General features: G+C 49.0%; 2 protein-coding genes across 2 annotated transcripts; one reads left to right on the forward strand and one right to left on the reverse strand.

The window, feature by feature from the left end:
- Positions 1-815: 815 nt before the first annotated feature.
- On the reverse strand, positions 816-12,750 carry FPOAC1_009732 (uncharacterized protein; the record flags this gene model as incomplete). Its single annotated transcript, XM_044854153.1, has 2 exons — positions 816-3,671; positions 3,742-12,750. The coding sequence occupies 2 exons, from the start codon at positions 12,748-12,750 to the stop codon at positions 816-818; spliced, it is 11,865 nt and encodes a 3,954-aa protein (XP_044706823.1).
- A 1,246-nt stretch (positions 12,751-13,996) lies between these two features.
- On the forward strand, positions 13,997-15,112 carry FPOAC1_009733 (uncharacterized protein; the record flags this gene model as incomplete). Its single annotated transcript, XM_044854154.1, has 1 exon — positions 13,997-15,112. The coding sequence occupies one exon, from the start codon at positions 13,997-13,999 to the stop codon at positions 15,110-15,112; it is 1,116 nt and encodes a 371-aa protein (XP_044706824.1).
- Positions 15,113-18,822: the final 3,710 nt, after the last annotated feature.

The raw sequence follows: 18,822 nt of genomic DNA on the forward strand, positions 1-18,822 counted from the left end.
CTACGCTAAGGGGGCACCTCTCTGGTTATCCTATACCACCTACGTGATGCGTGTCAATTGAGTGGATTCCGGGCCATCGGTAACCGATATCCGGTCCGAAGCGAGTGGGATATTACCGGACAAGAACTATCAGTGAGAATAAGAGACAAGAATCTATTAACTTGTGTGATGTGATAGGACGGATCATGCTCAACTGCCGCGATATCATACGTACAATCTCACTACCGGTGAAACACCAACCATTCATTCTCTCAAGTAACAGTCTGACATGTCAAAAAATAGCTTACAAACCAGCTTGCTAAAGTCCGCCGTCCGCAGTCCGAGTCATGAAACACCACTTTGCTTACAAACCTCTTCAGACGACCACGTTGACTTTCTCCACCGCTTCCTTCTCGTTACTCCTCATGCTGATCATGTTGACTTACGCATAATATGGCCTTATATGATTCAGCCTAAAAGTAACTCACTTACGAGGTCAGAAAGACGGAATTGGTATCTGTGATTCAACATGCACCGCACCATCAAGCATGGGACAAATGCTACGAGACGGGATTGACAACGCCGACGGGACATAGTATAAAGATAACTGTGATAGAACTTTGATCAAATAGGGAATAAATACTGAAATGATAAGAGACGAAGAACACGAATAAACCTAACGATATACTCAAGATGACTCCGAACTCCCGCAATAACCCCAAAACTTCTTGCTTTACACGCAACCAAAAGAAACACCAATTGAACAGAAAGAAATGGGTTCATTCATACTTCAAGAAAAACAAACCACAACAATTGACATCTTTACATCCCCAGATTTACCGGCTTACTTCGCCCATGTAAGGAAATACCATGGGGGCATCATTCTCAAGGATGCCCTCCATATAAGCTGTGATGAGCGGATCCATGCCAGCTTCAGCTGCAAGATCCATCCACTGCCTCAACTCGAGCTCCTCGAACTGAATACCATAAGAACCCTCGAGATGCTCTCGCAGCTTGCTAGCAGGCACCTTCACACCACTGGAATGATGCTTGAATTGAACCGAAGCGGCCTCTTCAGATTGGCCTTGTGCAAGTTTAATTACTGAATCCGACATCTCAGAAACGACCTTGTCAAGTGGTGCGAGATCCATGTAGCCCTCAACTCTATCAAGACGAGGTACACAGCGCATCGAGATGGAGAATCGCAGGATGGCGTTGAGAGCATCTGAGTTGGGAGCCTGGTCACTGACAACAACGGCAGGACGATGAATAGACACCGACCAATGTGAGCCGGTAGCCTGAACACGCTGGGCCAGCTTCTCCAAAAAGACTTCACTGGCCCATCGTGTCATCATGTGACCTTCAAGACCATCTGTTGAGGGATGGAACTCGGAGACAGAGGAAGGAGGTGGTGCTTTGTTCCCAGAAAGGAGAACCGCACGGCTAGACGAAAGGAAAAGAAGGGGAACGCGATGAGTGGCGGCCATGGAAGCTAGGTAGTGGGTAGACTTGACGTTGGGAGTACGAAGAGAGTCGTAGGTGTTGAGGCAATGGCCATTGGAGCCGGCGTGGATGATGACATCAACACTGTTGACAAGCTCTTCACATTGGTCAGAGGTCAAGCCTAGAGTTGGGGATAGAAGGCTCCCAGTGTAGTGTTGGACCTTGTCGTTATGTGGTAGAGAAGTCTCATCATCGGCTGGGATAGCAATACAGTGAACCTTACTGACAGAATCAGAAGCGAGGAGCGATTGGAGGAGATGTCCACCAAGGAAGCCAGTGGCGCCGGTCATCATGATTTCAATGCCCTTCGGTTTGGGTGCTCGACTCTTTTGCGAAGAGGTTGATTCATCAAGCTGTCTAACGAGCCATTGAGGAATGGCAGTCTCAGCATCCCAGTCAATCTCACTCTCAATGTCTTCTGTAGCCTTCTCTTGACGAAGCTTCTCGATAGCCTGAGCCATACCACGAAGTGTGCTTGCTTGGTACAACACACGAGTTGAGACGGGCACCACCATACTCTCTCGAATGGCGGCCTGAAGCTTCATAAGTAATAGTGAGTTACCACCAAGAAGGAAGAAGTCGGAGGATGGTGCAATGCGAGTAGAGCCAGCAAGAACACGTTCCCAGAGAAGACGGAGTTCTCCCTCCCGAACAGTCATTTTCTCCGTGGAATTGTCAGAGGAAGACTCAGAAACCGGGGTAGTAGCAATGGCCTTTCGATCGATCTTGCCATTGGGAGTGGTAGGAAAGCTGGGTAGCACCGTAATTGAAGCGGGAATTGAGTATTGGGGGAGCTTGACGCTGGACAGGATATGTGTCACTCTCTCTTGGTCAATTGACTCATTGTCTGCCACAAGAGTGACATGAGCAACGAGGATGTCTCTACAAAGAGAAACGATGGCACCTGAAAAGAGTCCATCTGATGCTTTGACTAGAGTTGCCTCGACCTCCTCTAGCTCAATACGTAGACCACGAAGCTTGATCTGTGTATCACCCTCCAGACGACCAAGATAAAGAAGAGTACCGTCAGGTAAGAGACGACCTTGATCGCCAGTTCGATAAAACCGCCGTCCGTCAGAGTCAGTCACAAACTTGCGACTTGTTTCAGCGGGAAGGTCAAGGTATCCGAGAGTGACACCAGCACCACCGATGCAGATCTCACCAATGTGACCAATAGGCTGAGGCTGACCAAATGAGTCGAGAATACGGACAGAGTAGTTTGGAAGAGCTTTGCCGACAGCAAGATCATCGGTGTCGCTGCTGTCGCTCAAATGAATGGTCTGGAAAGTTGCAGCAGCAGTAATCTCGGTCGGTCCATAGCAGTTGGTGAGTTCCAATCCTACGTGACCAAGACGAGCAAACTCATTCTTCAACTGACGCGTGACCTGCTCACCACCCATGCAAGCATGCTTCCATCCTTGGTTCTCAAGAAGAGATGAGTACCCATATCGGAACCAAGCTAGATACTCGGATGGCGTGGCAATGGTCAGTGTCACTTGCTCTTCGCTGAGAAGGTTGGATAGTGCGACGGGATCTCGTCGGAGATCTGAGGGCGCAATGACGAGACGACCACCGTTGGCGAGAGCGCAGAAAACCTGGATGAGAGACATGTCGAAGCCAAGAGAGCTTTGCTGAAGAACTGTCTCTCGTTTGAGGCGAAGGAGGTCACTCTTGAGGGCGAGATGGTTGATGAAGTTGGCTTGCGAAAGAGTGATACCCTTCGGCTTACCGGTTGAGCCGCTAGTGAACAGGAGAACAGCGGGCGCATCTGCTTCAGCAGTGCAAGCGACGTGGATAGGCGAGTCGCGATCGAGGTTGTCGAGAAGAATTTCCCGGAACTGAGTATTACCCACAGAGCGTAGAATATTGGCACGACCCTCCGTAGCTGAGTGATAGATGATTAGAGCTGGCTGGGCTACTTCAATCATGGAAAGATGTCTTGATATTGGCAGACTGACATCCAATGGCATGTAGATGCCACCAACGTGAAGAATAGCCAGCATGGAAACAACAAAGTCAAGAGAGGGTTCGCATAGAACAGCAACACAAGAGCCCTCAGTATAGCCGCCGTGAAGAAGAGCATTGGCAACATTCTGAACACGGTTGTTGAGCTCAGAGTATTTTACCTCCATGGTAGAGTCCTTCATGGCCAATTGATCAGGATACAGCTGAACGATGTCCTGGAAACGCTGCGAGAGAGTTGGCGCCCAGTCATACTCAATCACGGGTCCGCTTCCCAAGCTCAATTGCATGAGCAACCTGAGTCTGCTCATGCACATTCACACCATCGATAGTGCGATCGGGGGACTGAGAGAATGCGTCGAGGAGACGGATGTATGACTCAAGAATTGTAGCACAAGCGTGCTCGCCATACAGAGAAGCCAAGGCATAAAGCTCGACGACGCAGCCTGTGGGTGTCTCCGCGATACCAAGACTCAGATCATACGGGTTATCAGCATCCTTGACACCAGACAGCTTCATCTCAGCATCGCCAAACGGCATCTCCCAAATGGATCCCATACGGTAATTGAGTGCAGCTTGAAATAGAGGCATGCTGCTAGCTGATCTGGGCACCTGAAGCTCGTTGAGAAGAGTATCGAACGGTAGCGCCGACTCGCTGAGGATTGATAGCGTCTTTTGGGAAACCCCTCGAGCAATTTCAGAGAAGTTGGCGTCTTGACTGATGCTAGAACGAATGGGGAGCATGTTGACAAAGTATCCGACCGTCTCGGCGAACTTGGGATCGGAGCGATTGGCATCAACGATACCAATACAAACGTCCTCAGTTCCAGTGTATCTAGCGAGTAGGACTTGAAGAAGAGCGAGGTGGAAGTGGAACTGGCTGATGCGGAGACGTTGGCACGTTAAAGCTAATGCCTGGAACTGCTCAGATGTGAGTTCGCGGTATTGATGATGGCAGGCATTAATCGTGTTATCGGGACGGGTTGTAACATTGGCCATAGGAAGAAGTGGAAGAGGGTCAGGGAAGGTTGTAAACTCGGACTTCCAGAATGACACTCGCTGTTCAAGCTCGTCACTGCTGAGCTTAGCAGAGGCGTAATCCAGATAAGAAGCAGCGTTGCGATCGAGAAGCTTCATCTGATAAGACACATTGAGGTCTCGAATGATGATGCCGAGGCCGACAACATCCATGAGAATGTGATGGTAAGCAATGAAGAGCTCATGGTTCTCCGAATCTCGACTCATCAGAACAAGCTCAAATGTGTCTCCCTGTTCAAGATCCCACGAGCGACTAGAGAGGCGCTTCATCTCGGCGTCAACATCTTCTTCCTGCTCGATAGCGACATGCTTGAGTTCGACACGAGGAGAAGCCAAAATACCCTGCATAGGCTGTCCATCGCCGACACGCGTGAAAAAGCAAGTACGTAGAGCTTCGTGGTGATGAGCTGTGGTGGAAACAGCGTGGCGAAGACGAGTGATGGACACTTGACCCTTGACTTGGTAGCGGAAGACCATGTTGTATGCCGATGGGTCATCGCTGTGTTGAGTGATGAACCACATGCGAGATTGCGCGTGAGACATGTGGTGCTCACGAATGAAGTTAAGAGAACCAGAGTCACTGGAAGACTCGTCGGTGAGAATGGTGCTGGACTTGAGGTCTTGTTTCGTGATGGATGTATCGGAACGAGATGTTGCAGAGGGTGAGGGATCTCGCGAAGCGCGCGACGATGTAACAGACTGTGAAGATGTAGATGGAGTAGCCGAGGACTCCAGAGGAGTTTGCAAAACAGGCATATGAGCAGGAGTAGGAGCAGCTTTTTCGATCTCTGGCTTTGACTTGACATCCTGCGGCTGAGAGGCCTTGGTCTCCAAGATTTTAGCCATCAACTTCTTGGTGGCCAGCGTAGAGACTTGTTCAACTGTATCACCACCAAGAATCTTGACGACTGGGATATCGGCACCAAGCTCTTTGAGGAACCAGGTTCGGATTTCCACAGCGACAAGCGAATCAATGCCAAGGTCAATGATAGGACGCGAGACATTGACACTACCAGAAGCAAGCTGTAGCATAGTCTCCAGCTTGCCACAGAAGGCATGAATGACAGCCGCGACAGCTTGTTCATCACTGTCAGCCTCCTCAACGCATTGCCGGACATTGCCAGCAGAGCCAACGACACCATTCTCCTGTTGGGAATGAACGGACGAGGGAGGTGCAAAGTATCCGAAACGTGGGTCCTTCATCCAGAGTGGTTGTTGATCCAGAGGAACAGGTTCCGTCAAAGGCTCAATACCCATGATGATATCGTGACTACCGATAACACTATCTGGCTTACCGCCGCGGATAGCTTCCATGAAAGCATGATGGACGTCCGTCTCGGAAGTAGGCATGAGACGAACCTTGCGGAAGTGAGAGTCAAGCTGACGATCACGCTCCTCTCGTGTGACATATCCAACATCAGTAACATAAGCAATGTGAATGATGGAAGCTGCAAGTCCCCGAGTGCGTCGTTTGTTGATGAGGCTATCCATGAAGAGGTTTGCTGCGTGGTAGTTTGACTGTCCGACATTGCCAATGACTGAAGCCACGGAGCCAAGACAGATGAAGAAGTCAAGCTTGGTGTCGTGGAAGATGCTGTCGAGATGCTCTGATCCTAGAACCTTGGCTGCGAGTGTGTTGTTAAGCTGGTCAGCGTCCATGTCGATAAAGAAACCGTCTTTGAGAACCATGGCTGCGTTGCAAACACCGGCGATCTTTGGCATATGCTCCTCAATCTCAGTGACAGAAGCTTGGACAGATTCCTTGTCGGTGAGATCCATGGGCATGACCTTGACCGTAGCTCCCAGTCGTTGAGCCTCCTGGAGGGTGGCTTCGGGGAGTTGAGGGTTACGGCTGGTGATGACCATGTGCTTGGCACCGTTCCTAAGAGCCCATTCGCAGATTGAGAGACCCAGACCACCAGCCATACCCGCCATGAGATACGTCCTGTCGGGCTTGAAGAGTACCTGTGGCTGGAGAGGTTTGACAGTTATTGGTAGAGCGGTCTTGTTGGTCCAATCTGTGATGAAAGTTTTGGCACCGAAGATACTGGAACTGGATCCTGCGAGGGCCGAAGCTGGGATGACTTCGGGCTCGGCGACTTGTTGAGTAAAAGCTGCATCGATACACTGACCGAGGAAGGTCGCTGTGGTCATCTTGGACGTCTCGAGAGCAGCAGAGAGAAGGCCAGATCCAAGACGATACATTCGGCAGCTCGCTGGGATTGAAGATGCAAATGTGGAAGTAAGAGACGTGGTACCATCCGAACAATCGATGAAGATAGCGGCGTTATGTGGAATGGCTCGCTGTATGGCGCGGTGCGAAGCCAGAGGATGAATCTTGATCCAGTCTGTGGGTGCCTCGGCTCTGGATGTAGCAAACTGGGCTTGAAGATGTCTCGTTACAAACTCGGCAGCGATGATACGGGCGAAGGCTTCATCTGCATCATAGAAGAGTACAGATGACTCAGTGGGAGAGATAATAGCAATTGACCGCCCAAGGATGGTGAACGCGACAGAAGCAAGTTGGGTAGGTGTGATGTCTTCATTAACAGCAACAAGAATCTCCGAATTGAGATAGAGAACAGAGCCGTTCGTGTGTGACAGACCGACCACCCAAGACGAGTCAGTCTTGCCAAAGACAATGTAGATACTCTCATCATCGAAACCGGGAAGATGCAGAGTCAAATGGACATCGACCCGGACACCGTCAACTGCATCCTGGTTGTCAATGAAAAGTAAAGCTACTTTACCGTCAACGACTTCAGTGTAAACAGCCAACTGAGTCGCATCAACCTTCTTGCTGATTACCCGCTTCGAGCCATTGTATGTCTCGTTGAGTGTCTGATCAGGAATGACTCGCGGAATGACAGTCTTACCATCAGTAGAGATCTCGAGCTCGGATTCTTGTGCCCAAAGAATCTTCCCATCCCTTGCGACATCCTCACCCTGAATCAGCCGCAGGAAAGCCTCAACCGTGTGACTGGCAGCAGGAACTGGGGTCTGCTCTGACGGTATGCCAAGGAGCTGGGCGTTGAGATGGGGAAGCTCAGCAGGGATAACACGCGTGATGCCCTGGATGAGACTTGCGCGAGGAGCATGAGATTTGCCTGATGTTGTTACCCATAGCATATTCTTAGATCTCATAAGAATTGTTTGAAGGTTGCTGAGCTGAGGTTGGGTAATAGTAGTCGCAAAGACAGACTCATCTGCGTCTTGTAGGAGGATGATATCCATACGCGACGGCAAATTGCTTGCATCGATCTTGTCAATGCTCTCGACCAGCTTGATCTGGCGCTTCCAAGAGCGAGGAAGTAGTTTCTGAACTTCAGAAATGACCTTGCTTGTCCAGAGCTTCTTACCACCGATGATGATGAGGGGATCGGTAAGAGATGGGAAGTCAGACTTGTAGGACAAAGGTTCTCGGAGACGCAAGAAGTCATCGTCAATTGCTTGGCTGACAATGACAGAAGTACAATGCTTCGCCTCATCTGGAAGATCGTAGACAATTGTGTCAGCGCCTGAAAACCCAGAACCCTGCAGGAGATTGTCCCATTCCATGGCTGTGACGAGCGGAGTCAGTCTTCGACCGTCATCGCCACCGAGCCACCATCCCTCAAGACCTCCCATGATGAATGTGGCACGAACGCTGGTGATGCCAGTGAGTTCCAAAAGAACGAGATAGCCACCTGGTTTCAATAATTTCCGAGTGTTATGCAGTGTTCGCTTCAAATCATGCGTCGCATGTAGAACCAACGCAGCGACGATAATATCGTAAGAGCCCTCCTCGAAACCCTGATCCGAAGGCTCATCTTCCACATTGAGAACCTTGAAGACCATCTTGTGCGAGAAAGAAGAGAACTTCTCTGCAGCGTTGGGGAAGAATCCGGATGAGATATCAGTGTATGTGTAAGAGTCGTACGCATCGTCAATTGCGTTGAGGATACTCCAAGAGGTACCACCAGTTCCAGCACCAATTTCAAGAACCTTGGCGCGCGGGAACTTGAAGGTAAGTTGCTTCATGATGTCACCGACAAATCTGTTGGTCGGTATACTGGCGTAACCTTCCATATAGAAGCGATTGAGCATGTCATCCTTGGTCATAACTTCCAAGAGTTGCTCATTGCCACGGACAACTTCAGCAAGATGACCTCCAACGGCGTGGAGAAGCTTGATATCAATCTCCTCTGAGTATTCGGCGTTGATAGCTTCCAGGATAGAAGCATCATCGTTGAGCCAGTCGGCTTGTATGATGGGATGTTCACCAGCTGCAACAACGCGAATGTGTTCCTCGAATGCCTCAAACATGCGCTGGTGATACCAGATAAACTCTCCGCGCTCAGAGGGTGGAATTTGGTCGACGATGCGTTTGACATAGAACATGGCCACGCGTTCAACAGCATCTGCCATCTTCATGCCCTTTGCATCCTGAGCCTCATTGCGCTTGGGATCAAGAAGGCCGAGTGACGCGTCGTTACCCCAAATAGTCTTGGAGAACATGGACCGATCGCTCGCCCCTTCAGCAGCCCCGACCATGTTAACAGCTAAGCCCTCGACTTGTAGGAATGTCGCACCTGATGAGGAGTCGTAGATGTTGAGGTCGCCACGAAGAGAAGTAGCAGTCTGCGAAATAGCCCATGTCTCAATCTCGGCCTTGGACACGTCAGGCCTGACAATCTGAACCGATGGATCAACACGGACACGGTCGATGTGCGAGGGAAGAAGGGCGGAAGTGATCTGTCGACTGGCAGGATGAGCCTTGGCGACAAAAAGGGTTTGGAAAGCGACGTCAAGAACGGCTGGGTGGAGCATATACTTGTCGCCGAGGGTGTCAGCCTCCCAAGTGCTCGTGGTACTGGCGTAGTTGAGACAACGATTGATGTCAGTGATGCTCTTGAAAGCACCGGTGTAGCTGAGACCAATGCCATTGAACAGAGAGTAGACTTGCTCGGTGCTGATGTTGGCAAGGTTGGGGGGAGTTTGGTCCCTTGGCGGGAGAGCATAGCCATCGTCGATGGAGTCAGACTTGACATGAATAACGAGGTCACCCATACAAGTCTGCAGCATCGATCCAACAGTCTCATCGGGACAGACATAGTAAGAGAAACGAGACTTGATGACATCCTTGCTCTTCTCAACAAGTCGAGCAGTAAACAGTGTCTCAACACCTGTGTTGTTGTCAGGTACCACAACAGGTCTCAGAATCTCAATGTTCTCAACTTCAACAACCCCCAAAGCCTTGTCCGCATCGGCAGCTAGATGTCTGCCCGCTTCGACCGCGATGGAAACGTACGAAGCGCCAGGAAGTAGAACCTCCTCGAGAACGGTATGTCCGCGTAGCCAGGGCATCTCACTGAGCTTAAGAACATTACGCCAGCGCAGTTCAAACTCATTGTCATCTAGAGTTCGACGACCTAAGAGTTCATGGCTTGTGTCTTTGCCTAAACGGAAGCGACGAGACATACGACCCTCACGCCAGTAGACCTTGTCATGATCCCAGGAATAAGTAGGAAGGTCCTTGATCATTCTGACAGGAGGGGCCATGTTGGACTCGTAGAAAGCGTTGCGATAGTTGGCGAAGTCAACAAACCCAGGTCCAAGTTGAGCCCAAGCAAGGCCAATGGCAGCAGAGAAAGAATCGATGGCTGTCTTCTTACGGTCGAGGACTCCAGTGTAGACTGGAACTGAACCATAAGATGCCTTCATGACTTGTTCAGTTGGGCCCTTCAATGCCGGATGAGGACCAACTTCAACAATGAGATCGTAGGGACCTCCGTGCCAAATCGACGATTCGATGGCTTGTGAGAACAGAACAGTTCGGACCATGTTATCCACCCAGTACTGGCCCTTGAGGCTGTTGAGATCACCGCGTAGTAGTTGAGTGTCGCCGCGTACACTAGAGTTCCACACGCATTGTCCCTGCTGAGGTTGCTTGACCTCAATGTCACAGGCTAGAAGATCCTGCAAGTATGGCTCAGCGCAAGGAAGCATATGGTGCGAGTGATACGCCGTGTCGACCTTGAGTTCACGCGCAAAGACATTGTCCTTATCAAGAACATTCTTCGCCTCGGAAATTGCATCAAGATCCCCGGATAGTGTAACAGTACGAGGAGCGTTGCAAGCAGCGATACCGATGCGACCCTTGAACTCGGGTCTTGCGACAAACTCTCGAGCTTGCATTGGTGACAGACCAGCTGCCATCATACCACCTCGCTTGCCATCGGTTCCAGAGGCGAGTTTTGCATGGAGACCACGATAGTACGAGATCTGCATTGCGCCCTTGAGAGTGATGATACCAGCTGCGTATGTGGCGCCAATCTCACCAGAAGAATGGCCAACGACGGCGTCAAACTTGACACCAGATGCGGTGAGAAGGTTCAGAAGGGCCAATTGAACAGCTGTGCAAAGAGGCTGCGAGATGGCAGCTTCTGCGACGCGAGATGTGGAAGCATCGGCAGTAAGCTCTTTGATAAGAGACCATTCGGGTCGGTCCTTCTCAGGAAGTTCTACCAGTACAGCTTCACACTCTTCAATAGTGCGTCTGAAGATGGGCGACGAGTGGATAAGCTCACGGCCCATAGCAGGCCATTGAGCGCCTTGACCAGTGAAGACGCCAAGTATACCCGATCTCTCGCGGGGATTGACAAGCTTGGGGACGTGGCCAATGTTGTCGCCCGTAGCCTTGCCATATTTGGAAATGAACTCTTGCATGTCAGAAAGAATAGCTTCACGTGATGAGCCAGAGAAATGGGCCCTGACACGATGAGTTGAGCGTCTCTCCTGCAGGACTGCACTGAGGGCGGTGATGTCCAGAGTAGGGTTGGACTGGATGTGGTTTCTGTATGTCTCAACTGTTCGAAGTAAAGATCCACCTGACTTAGCGGAGAGAACAAGTGGTCCGAGGATACCCTCGTTGTCTTGAAGAGACTGCTCGGTGGGAACGTCTTCATAGCTCTCAATAATGACATGAGCATTGGTACCACCAAAGCCAAAGCTGTTGACACTCGCGCGGGCAGGGACACCAGCGGGAAGTTCAGGCCAAGGAATCGCAGTGATAGGGATCTGAAGAGGACCATAAAATGGCGCAACAGAGGGATTGAGCTCCTTGAACAGCAGGTTTGGAGGAATAACCCGATGCTTGAGAGCGAGGAGGACCTTGAGTACACCGGCAAGACCAGCGCCTCCTTCGAGATGGCCGATGACAGTCTTGATTGATCCAACGTATAGAGGGTTCTCGACAGTCATGTCATCTCCAGTAAAAGCATCACTGATAGCGCGTGCTTCGACGGGATCACCCGCTGGTGTTCCTGTACCGTGACACTCAAAGTACTGAGGACGGTCCTTCTTTGGATCTAGACCTGCACGAGCATACGTCTTGCGAATAAGTGCTGTCTGAGTGGGGGCAAATGGCATAGTGATACCGGGACTTTGGCCATCAGAGTTGACGCCGGTAGCACGAATGACACCCTCAATATCATCGCCGTCTTTGAGAGCCTGGCTAAGTGTCTTGAGAAGGATAGCACCAGCGCCTTCACCACGGGCATACCCGTTGGCGGCCTTGTCCCACATCCTAGACCTGGAGTCAGGAGAGAGCATGTGTAACTTTGATTCGTTGATGTATGGTGCCGGGTCAAGGATGAGATTGACTCCAGCTACGACGGCTGTGTCGCAATCGCCATTGAGAAGGCCCAATGCTGCGTTATGAACAGCGACAAGAGAGCTTGAACATGCTGTGTCGATTGTTTCGGAAGGGCCCTTGAGGTCGAAAACGTAGGAAATGCGGTTTGACATGATACTGTTTGCCGATCCTGTGGCGTTGTATTTGGAGATTGTCTCAGTGTCGCGAGCTTGAATATTCGCCCAGTCGGATGTCATGACTCCAACATGAACGGAAGTAAGAGATCCCCTCAATTGTTCGAGTGTAAGACCCGCAGCCTCAAAAGATTCGTACACGGTTTCAAGAAGAATCCTCTGTTGGGGGTCCATACCCGCAGCCTCCATGGGAGAGATACCGAAGAAACTAGTGTCAAAGAGCCTGCTGTCCTCCTCGAGAAGGTATGACTTGGCGGCTACATCTGTGGAACCGTGGGTGTCACCACTTTCGTGGTAGAACCTTGCGAGGTTGAGCCTTTCGGCGTCAAAGGTCTTGATAACATCGTGGGGTTTGCGGAGGAGATCCCAGAGCTTAGAAGGAGAGGAGGAAGATCCTGGGAATCGACATGATGAACCGATTATGGCAATGGGTTCGCGGTATTGGGAGTCTTGGGCCATTGTGATGGTGGACAAGGAAGGAAAGTGATCAGATCCGGGAAAAGAGGTAACGAGAAGATAGAATAGAATGTGTTTTGATAATATTGCTGATGATCTACCCGATGAAAGAAAGTCTTGAGAGTATTCAAAAACAGATGCCGGTCAGGTTCACAAGTAGTTACGGGAAATTATAGTTGTATCAAGCGATTTCTGAGTATCAAGCTTGTAAGTCAGGCTGGTCAAATAACTAGGATTGGGTCGGAGTACTTCAATTACATGGACCATTACTTGAATTACATTTATTACTATTTTTCATATCTTATTTCTCCGTCCCTTTACAAAGTTTCCCAATGAGGATAATTTGACATATCCAACATACTAACCAGTCTCGGTTTGAGCCATGAGATTTCTTCATCGGATTTCAAGAACACCATTGACTGGATACGAGTTTACCTCAGCTCTCAAGGGTAGTTCTTACTTTTCCGTGCCACGATAAGTTCAGTGTAGTAATTACCAGTGAATTCCGAATGGTGGCTGAATGTCTTGGGTCAGCTTGGCTGTTTGGTATTGCAGCCCCATGCCTTCTAGACTCGAGGCCTGTGGAGTTCATGTAACGTAGGTAATTACTGTTTCTGTTCAGAATGGGTTAACTCACTGCACCTTGTACATGAGGTCCTAATCAGTTACTTACCCTAGTAAAAGACTCTCGAAGGATTCCCCGGCATTTAAAACTCCACTATATCCCGAGCTGAAAACAGTGACCCAATAGACGCCAACCCCCTGCCTAAGACTCCCTGTCAACTCTCAATTTTCCGAGTTCCACTACTCCACAGCCCTGTAAGCTAATCTTGATCTGGCTTACTGATGGATTCTCCGCCTGTTTGCTCGGCAGGCATTTTGTCGTATCACCCTTACATGAAGCTGAGTGAGATTAAGCACATATTCAACGGCCCGGAGAATCTCGCATGGCTGTTTATGCAAGGTCATCATTGGCATTTTATTCTAAATCAGGCTATACATGAACTCTAACGTAAGAATGGCCAAGAACCAGTTTAAACGGTATGGCCAAGTTGATAATCGAATGACATGATCTTGGCCTCAAGTAGACAGAGATTATGACAACAAGATCGATCGTTTTATCCAGATAGAGTTGATCACTGGTGACCAAAACTTGCGAGTTACTCCAAATCACCCAAACGTCACCCTCACCATCATCTCATACCCATCTATTACTCAGAGTCTGTTGTTTCTACTATTCTCATTCACAATGACCGTCGAATCATCACTTCCAACTTCCCAAAACGCCCTCAAGACTCAAGGCCCAAACAGCGTCTCAGTCATTACGGATGCTCCTCTCCCCAACATCGAACCACATGATGTTCTCGTCCGTGTCCTCGCTGTCTCCATCAATCATGTAGATGGCAAAGCCGTGGATATGTCGCCTCAAATTGGCGCAACCAGTGGAACAGATTTCTCTGGTATCGTAGCTGCTTTGGGTTCAGCCGTTGAGAGTGATTCTTTCAGAGCTGAGCGTGGCATGAAACCCATCAGCATTGGCGATCGTGTCTTTGGGGGCACATTTGGGAACAACCCCCTCAGGCCACACAATGGTGCTTTTGCAGACTATGTAGCTGTTCCGGCGCGACTTGTCTGGCATGTTTCTGACGGGATGGACTTCAACACTGCTTCTACTCTCGGGGCATCACTGGCTACTGTTGGACTCTCACTCTTCAACTACCTTGGTCTTCCTCTTCCTTATAGCAAAATCCTCAAGGGAGATGAAATGCCCACTGTCTTGGTATATGGTGGTGGCACTGCAACTGGCGCAATTGCTTTGCAGGTGTTGAAGGAAGCAGGTATCAACGCGATAACCACCTGCTCGTCCACCGCAGCACCTCGCGCAACCCGTCTCGGTGCCAAAGCATGGTTCGACTACAAGTCTCCTACCTGCGGCGCTGATATCCGCGAGCACACAAATGACACACTTGCTTACGCACTGGATTGTATCACTGATACATCTTCCATGGCCATCTGCTATGAGGCCATCGGCTCTTCGGGTGGTCGCTACGTCGCGCTAGATGCCTTTCCTGTACGAGGACATACGCGACGTAGTGTTGTCCCGGAATGGGTTTGCACGCCTACTCAGTTTGGGCATGCAATTCGTTGGACACCTCCCTATGATCTTGAGCCCAGACCGAGAGATTTGGAGTATGCGGAGGAGTGGTATCCAATTGCGCAACAGATCGTTGATGAAGGAAAGGTTGAACCACATACAGTAGAAGTGAGGAAAGGTGGTTTGGGTGCTGTCTCAGAAGGTATGGAACAGGTTCGTCGGGGTTTGATTCATGGGAAGAGACTTGTTTATCCCATTGCAAGTTATTGATCAATTGATACTGTATTGCGTTCTTCGTTGGTTCCCAGATAGTATCAGCTTGTTTTCTTTCGTACAACCTTTTTTTATCATCTTTCAAAACTGCCCTTGAGTTGTGGCACCGCCAATATCGAGATATCTTCTAGGCCGTTACAAAGTGAATCCAAAACATGTATAGTTGGTTTGACTAGGTAGTAACCAAAGAATTTATCTGGCCATTGTATTCGATAGCGTATACTGAGTTAGCTACGCTTTTTGCTTTTTGTCTCTGAACATGCCTGTGGACGCAACGATGGTGTAACCAATTATTACGCCAAGAACGAAGGCCACCCATCTGATGTCACTTCTCGTTTTGTGACTCCATCCCTTAGGCTTTGCGGCCTCGAGGTCGCCTGGGTCTTGTTCTCCTGACATTTTGTTTTGTGGGATCTGAGAGAGTAGTTAGTAGTGATGGAATACAGGTGGTTGTTTGACTTGCTGACTCTACTTTTTGCAAAGTTTGACTGACAATCTTGGCGTCGGATAAGTTAAGAGTTGGAAACGCCTTGTACTTATATAATTCTAACTGGAACTCAGGTGTTGATAAATTGTTGAGTATTTTAACTCCATGGCTGGTGTGACGTGTTGGTCATAAGATCACAACAGCAAATTGATGCTACATGCACTGAGATTTGCTTCAGATAAGACTGCTGCAAAGTCTGACCTTACCAATTAAACGCACGCACGTACTAAAGGTTGATTACATCGGAGCTACAGAATGTGAAACTTCAGAACCCAAACTCTACCCTGAAGTAACACAGACGAACTCAACAATTTCATCTCTCATACTTCTAAGTAAAGTTTCTCAGCATATCACTTATCATTGATAACACTGACTGCCTCGGCACTTCAGATTGCTTCTTTTAGGTTTATGCATATCACTATTCCAGAACAGCCCGGGCGATGATGACTGAAACACGACCGATTTCGCCGTCGTATCTCTTCCGGCACACCGGCATTGTTGATCTCTCAGCCTCTGTTTCTAGACATCAGCACTAGCTGCAAGGCAGACATGCCGGTGCGGTGCCATCTTATGCTGGGAGTATCCCATTGGTGTATGTCCATAAATAACTAAGACATTACTACACTTTGTCATATTTTTTCGGCCTGACTGCCTACACCGAGAAACCTCAGGAACTAAAGTGACCAATCCGAGATTGGACCGAAAGTGGCAAGACAATTGAACTGTATTCATTTTAGGCAGGTAGATGAGGTTTTTGAAAGCACAAGCACTACTTATAGGAGCCAGAGAGATTTAGACACAGACTCAGAACTTAATCTGCTAAACCATTTCTTGCTGGGACCAATGAAAGATGTCAGAATAGGGGACTGAAACATAAAGGATGAACCATGGTACAAAGTTTACTAGGATATTGGCACTTGACTAGTTTCTGCCTGACTACCTTTTAGTACCTTGTATCAGTAGAGTCTCCGAGACAATGGATGCCTTCCCATTCCGGCATCTCGTCTATTTTCTGATTTTGGAAAGATAAGCGAAAAATGTCTTTCATGACTGACTCCCTTGATTGCGTTAATACGTAGCGTCTCCCAAGCGTACATGACATGACACTAGTGGATACGACTCTGTATGTTCCATGGGTCCAATGAGACAACTCCAGGCTACAGGATAATACTCATTGCCACATAGAGAGATCCAGAGATCCAGAGATTCAGAGACACAGAGGAACAGGATGTGTATCGTACCAATAAGAACATGGCATGGAGCTTAGTCCGTATTTCGTTTAAGACCCACGCGCTCCATGTAGCCTTAGGAGATAAAAAGAAATAGCGCATTTTCTTCTACCAGAGGCGCAGCAAACCATGCCTCTAGAGTGCCGCTAGTTGCAAAATGATAGATTAAAAAATTGGCGATGTACCTTAACGATCCTACAACCCCGTCAAAGGCAAGGTTGTCTAGTATATGAGATTAACTATGGAACGCTGAGGGGGTTTTCTGTACCGCTGATTTGAAACCCCGGCGAATATTCTAGTTCCCGTGCAGGGAAGCTTCGCAAAAAGAGGAGAACATAACATCTCCCTCTCACTTTTGTTCCACCACTGCTGTGGTAATTCAGTGGAGAAGAGACTAGAAGTATCAGTGTGGCCAAGGGTTAAGCCAAGCTTTGTGAGGAGGGATCTATGCAGACGTCTGTCTGTTACACCAAGACATGCGTGTTATGCATGGCTTGGCTTATTGGCATACATCCATCGGTTGAACTCAAAGTCCAATCCTAGTGGACAAAGACCGAAAAGGTGGCTTGACCTGACATGATGACAGTTGGAGGGACGGGCGGGAGCTGCCGGGGAAGGGAGGAAACTGTCCTAGAGATTATGCACGCCCTGCGCGAGATATGCAAGTGTCAGATTCGCAAAGAGATTCTCATTGGCACATTATGGTGCAAAGTAGTAACGTCCAGGTTCAGCTCTTGGTTGCATCTTGGACCATGACAGTTCCAGCTTGAATGTTGGCAGGCCTTCGTATTACCATGATGCCATCCAGTCATGCTGACGACTTGTGACTTATGTCATCTCTGCACTCTTTGCTTACTGAGCTACATGAATAAATGCACCTATAACGGGTTTTTGTAAGATGCCAAGAAGACTGATTGACCATTCTTACTCGATGAATGCTCCGAATTCAAACGGGGAGGCGTATCGAGATGCATCTCATCATGCTTTTTATATCAGATCCATAGTTTTCTCTTGGTACAGTCGTGGGGGTATTGCATGTTGAGAAATCAGTATTTATACAGAGTGTACTCGAATGAAACCCAACCAAGTCAGTTACAAGCCGTCGATCCTTCTCTGCACAAGTCAAGTTCGCCGAACTATACATGGAACGATATTGTGTAGTTCCAGTCTAGTTAACTGATCGTCCCTTGTCCTCCCTCTTATGTTACAACAAGGGAGAGTGGGGGCTAATACGATCCACCTGTGGGCCTCTCCCATGCCCTGCCGTAGGTAACAATAACACTCCCTCGGGACCGAAGCTAACACGGCAAGGCAGATGCAGTTAACCTTGAATGCAGTCTTTTGGTTTGATTGAGCAACAGTAGCCAGCTACATGGTTCGTTCGTTACCTGCTCCTCTCAGAGATTCAGTTTCAAGTCCTTTAAGAGAACAAAGTCCCCGGGTTCCTGACCACCTTGCATGTATAGACTAACTGCTTACTACCCCGATCTTGTGCCTGTTTGTTTCTTTCTCCGCCCTTTCTGTCTGTCAAAAATCAACACGTTGCATACATAACACAAGACAACTCTACCCCGCAGATCTTCCCAAGTACTTGCATCTCACTCAATATGGACCTCGGACCCCCTTGGAAGAGACGTAGACCAGCTACGGCCTGCAACCAATGTCGAGGTCGGAAAATTCGTTGCGACGGTGCAGTTCCGTGTGGTCCGTGTAGTAGATCTCCGGGCCGCGAATGCGAGTACAGTCCGACGCCCTTTTTCGAAAGCAGGTCTAAGACTGCATCAGTATTACCATCCCAATCACAACAACGCTCCCAGTCACAAGTACAGGAACAATCCTTTTCTCAAACCTCCAATTGTCAACCGTTTGTATCAAATGATTACGGCCATAACTTACAACTTTTCGACTTGGACGGTACCGATCCACACCAGTTTACGGGTTATCAATACGCCATTGACAGCGACTTATCATCCTGCTTCCCTATACACGAT

This window comes from Fusarium poae, chromosome 3, assembly GCF_019609905.1.
Source record: "Fusarium poae strain DAOMC 252244 chromosome 3, whole genome shotgun sequence".
NCBI lineage: Eukaryota > Fungi > Ascomycota > Sordariomycetes > Hypocreales > Nectriaceae > Fusarium > Fusarium poae.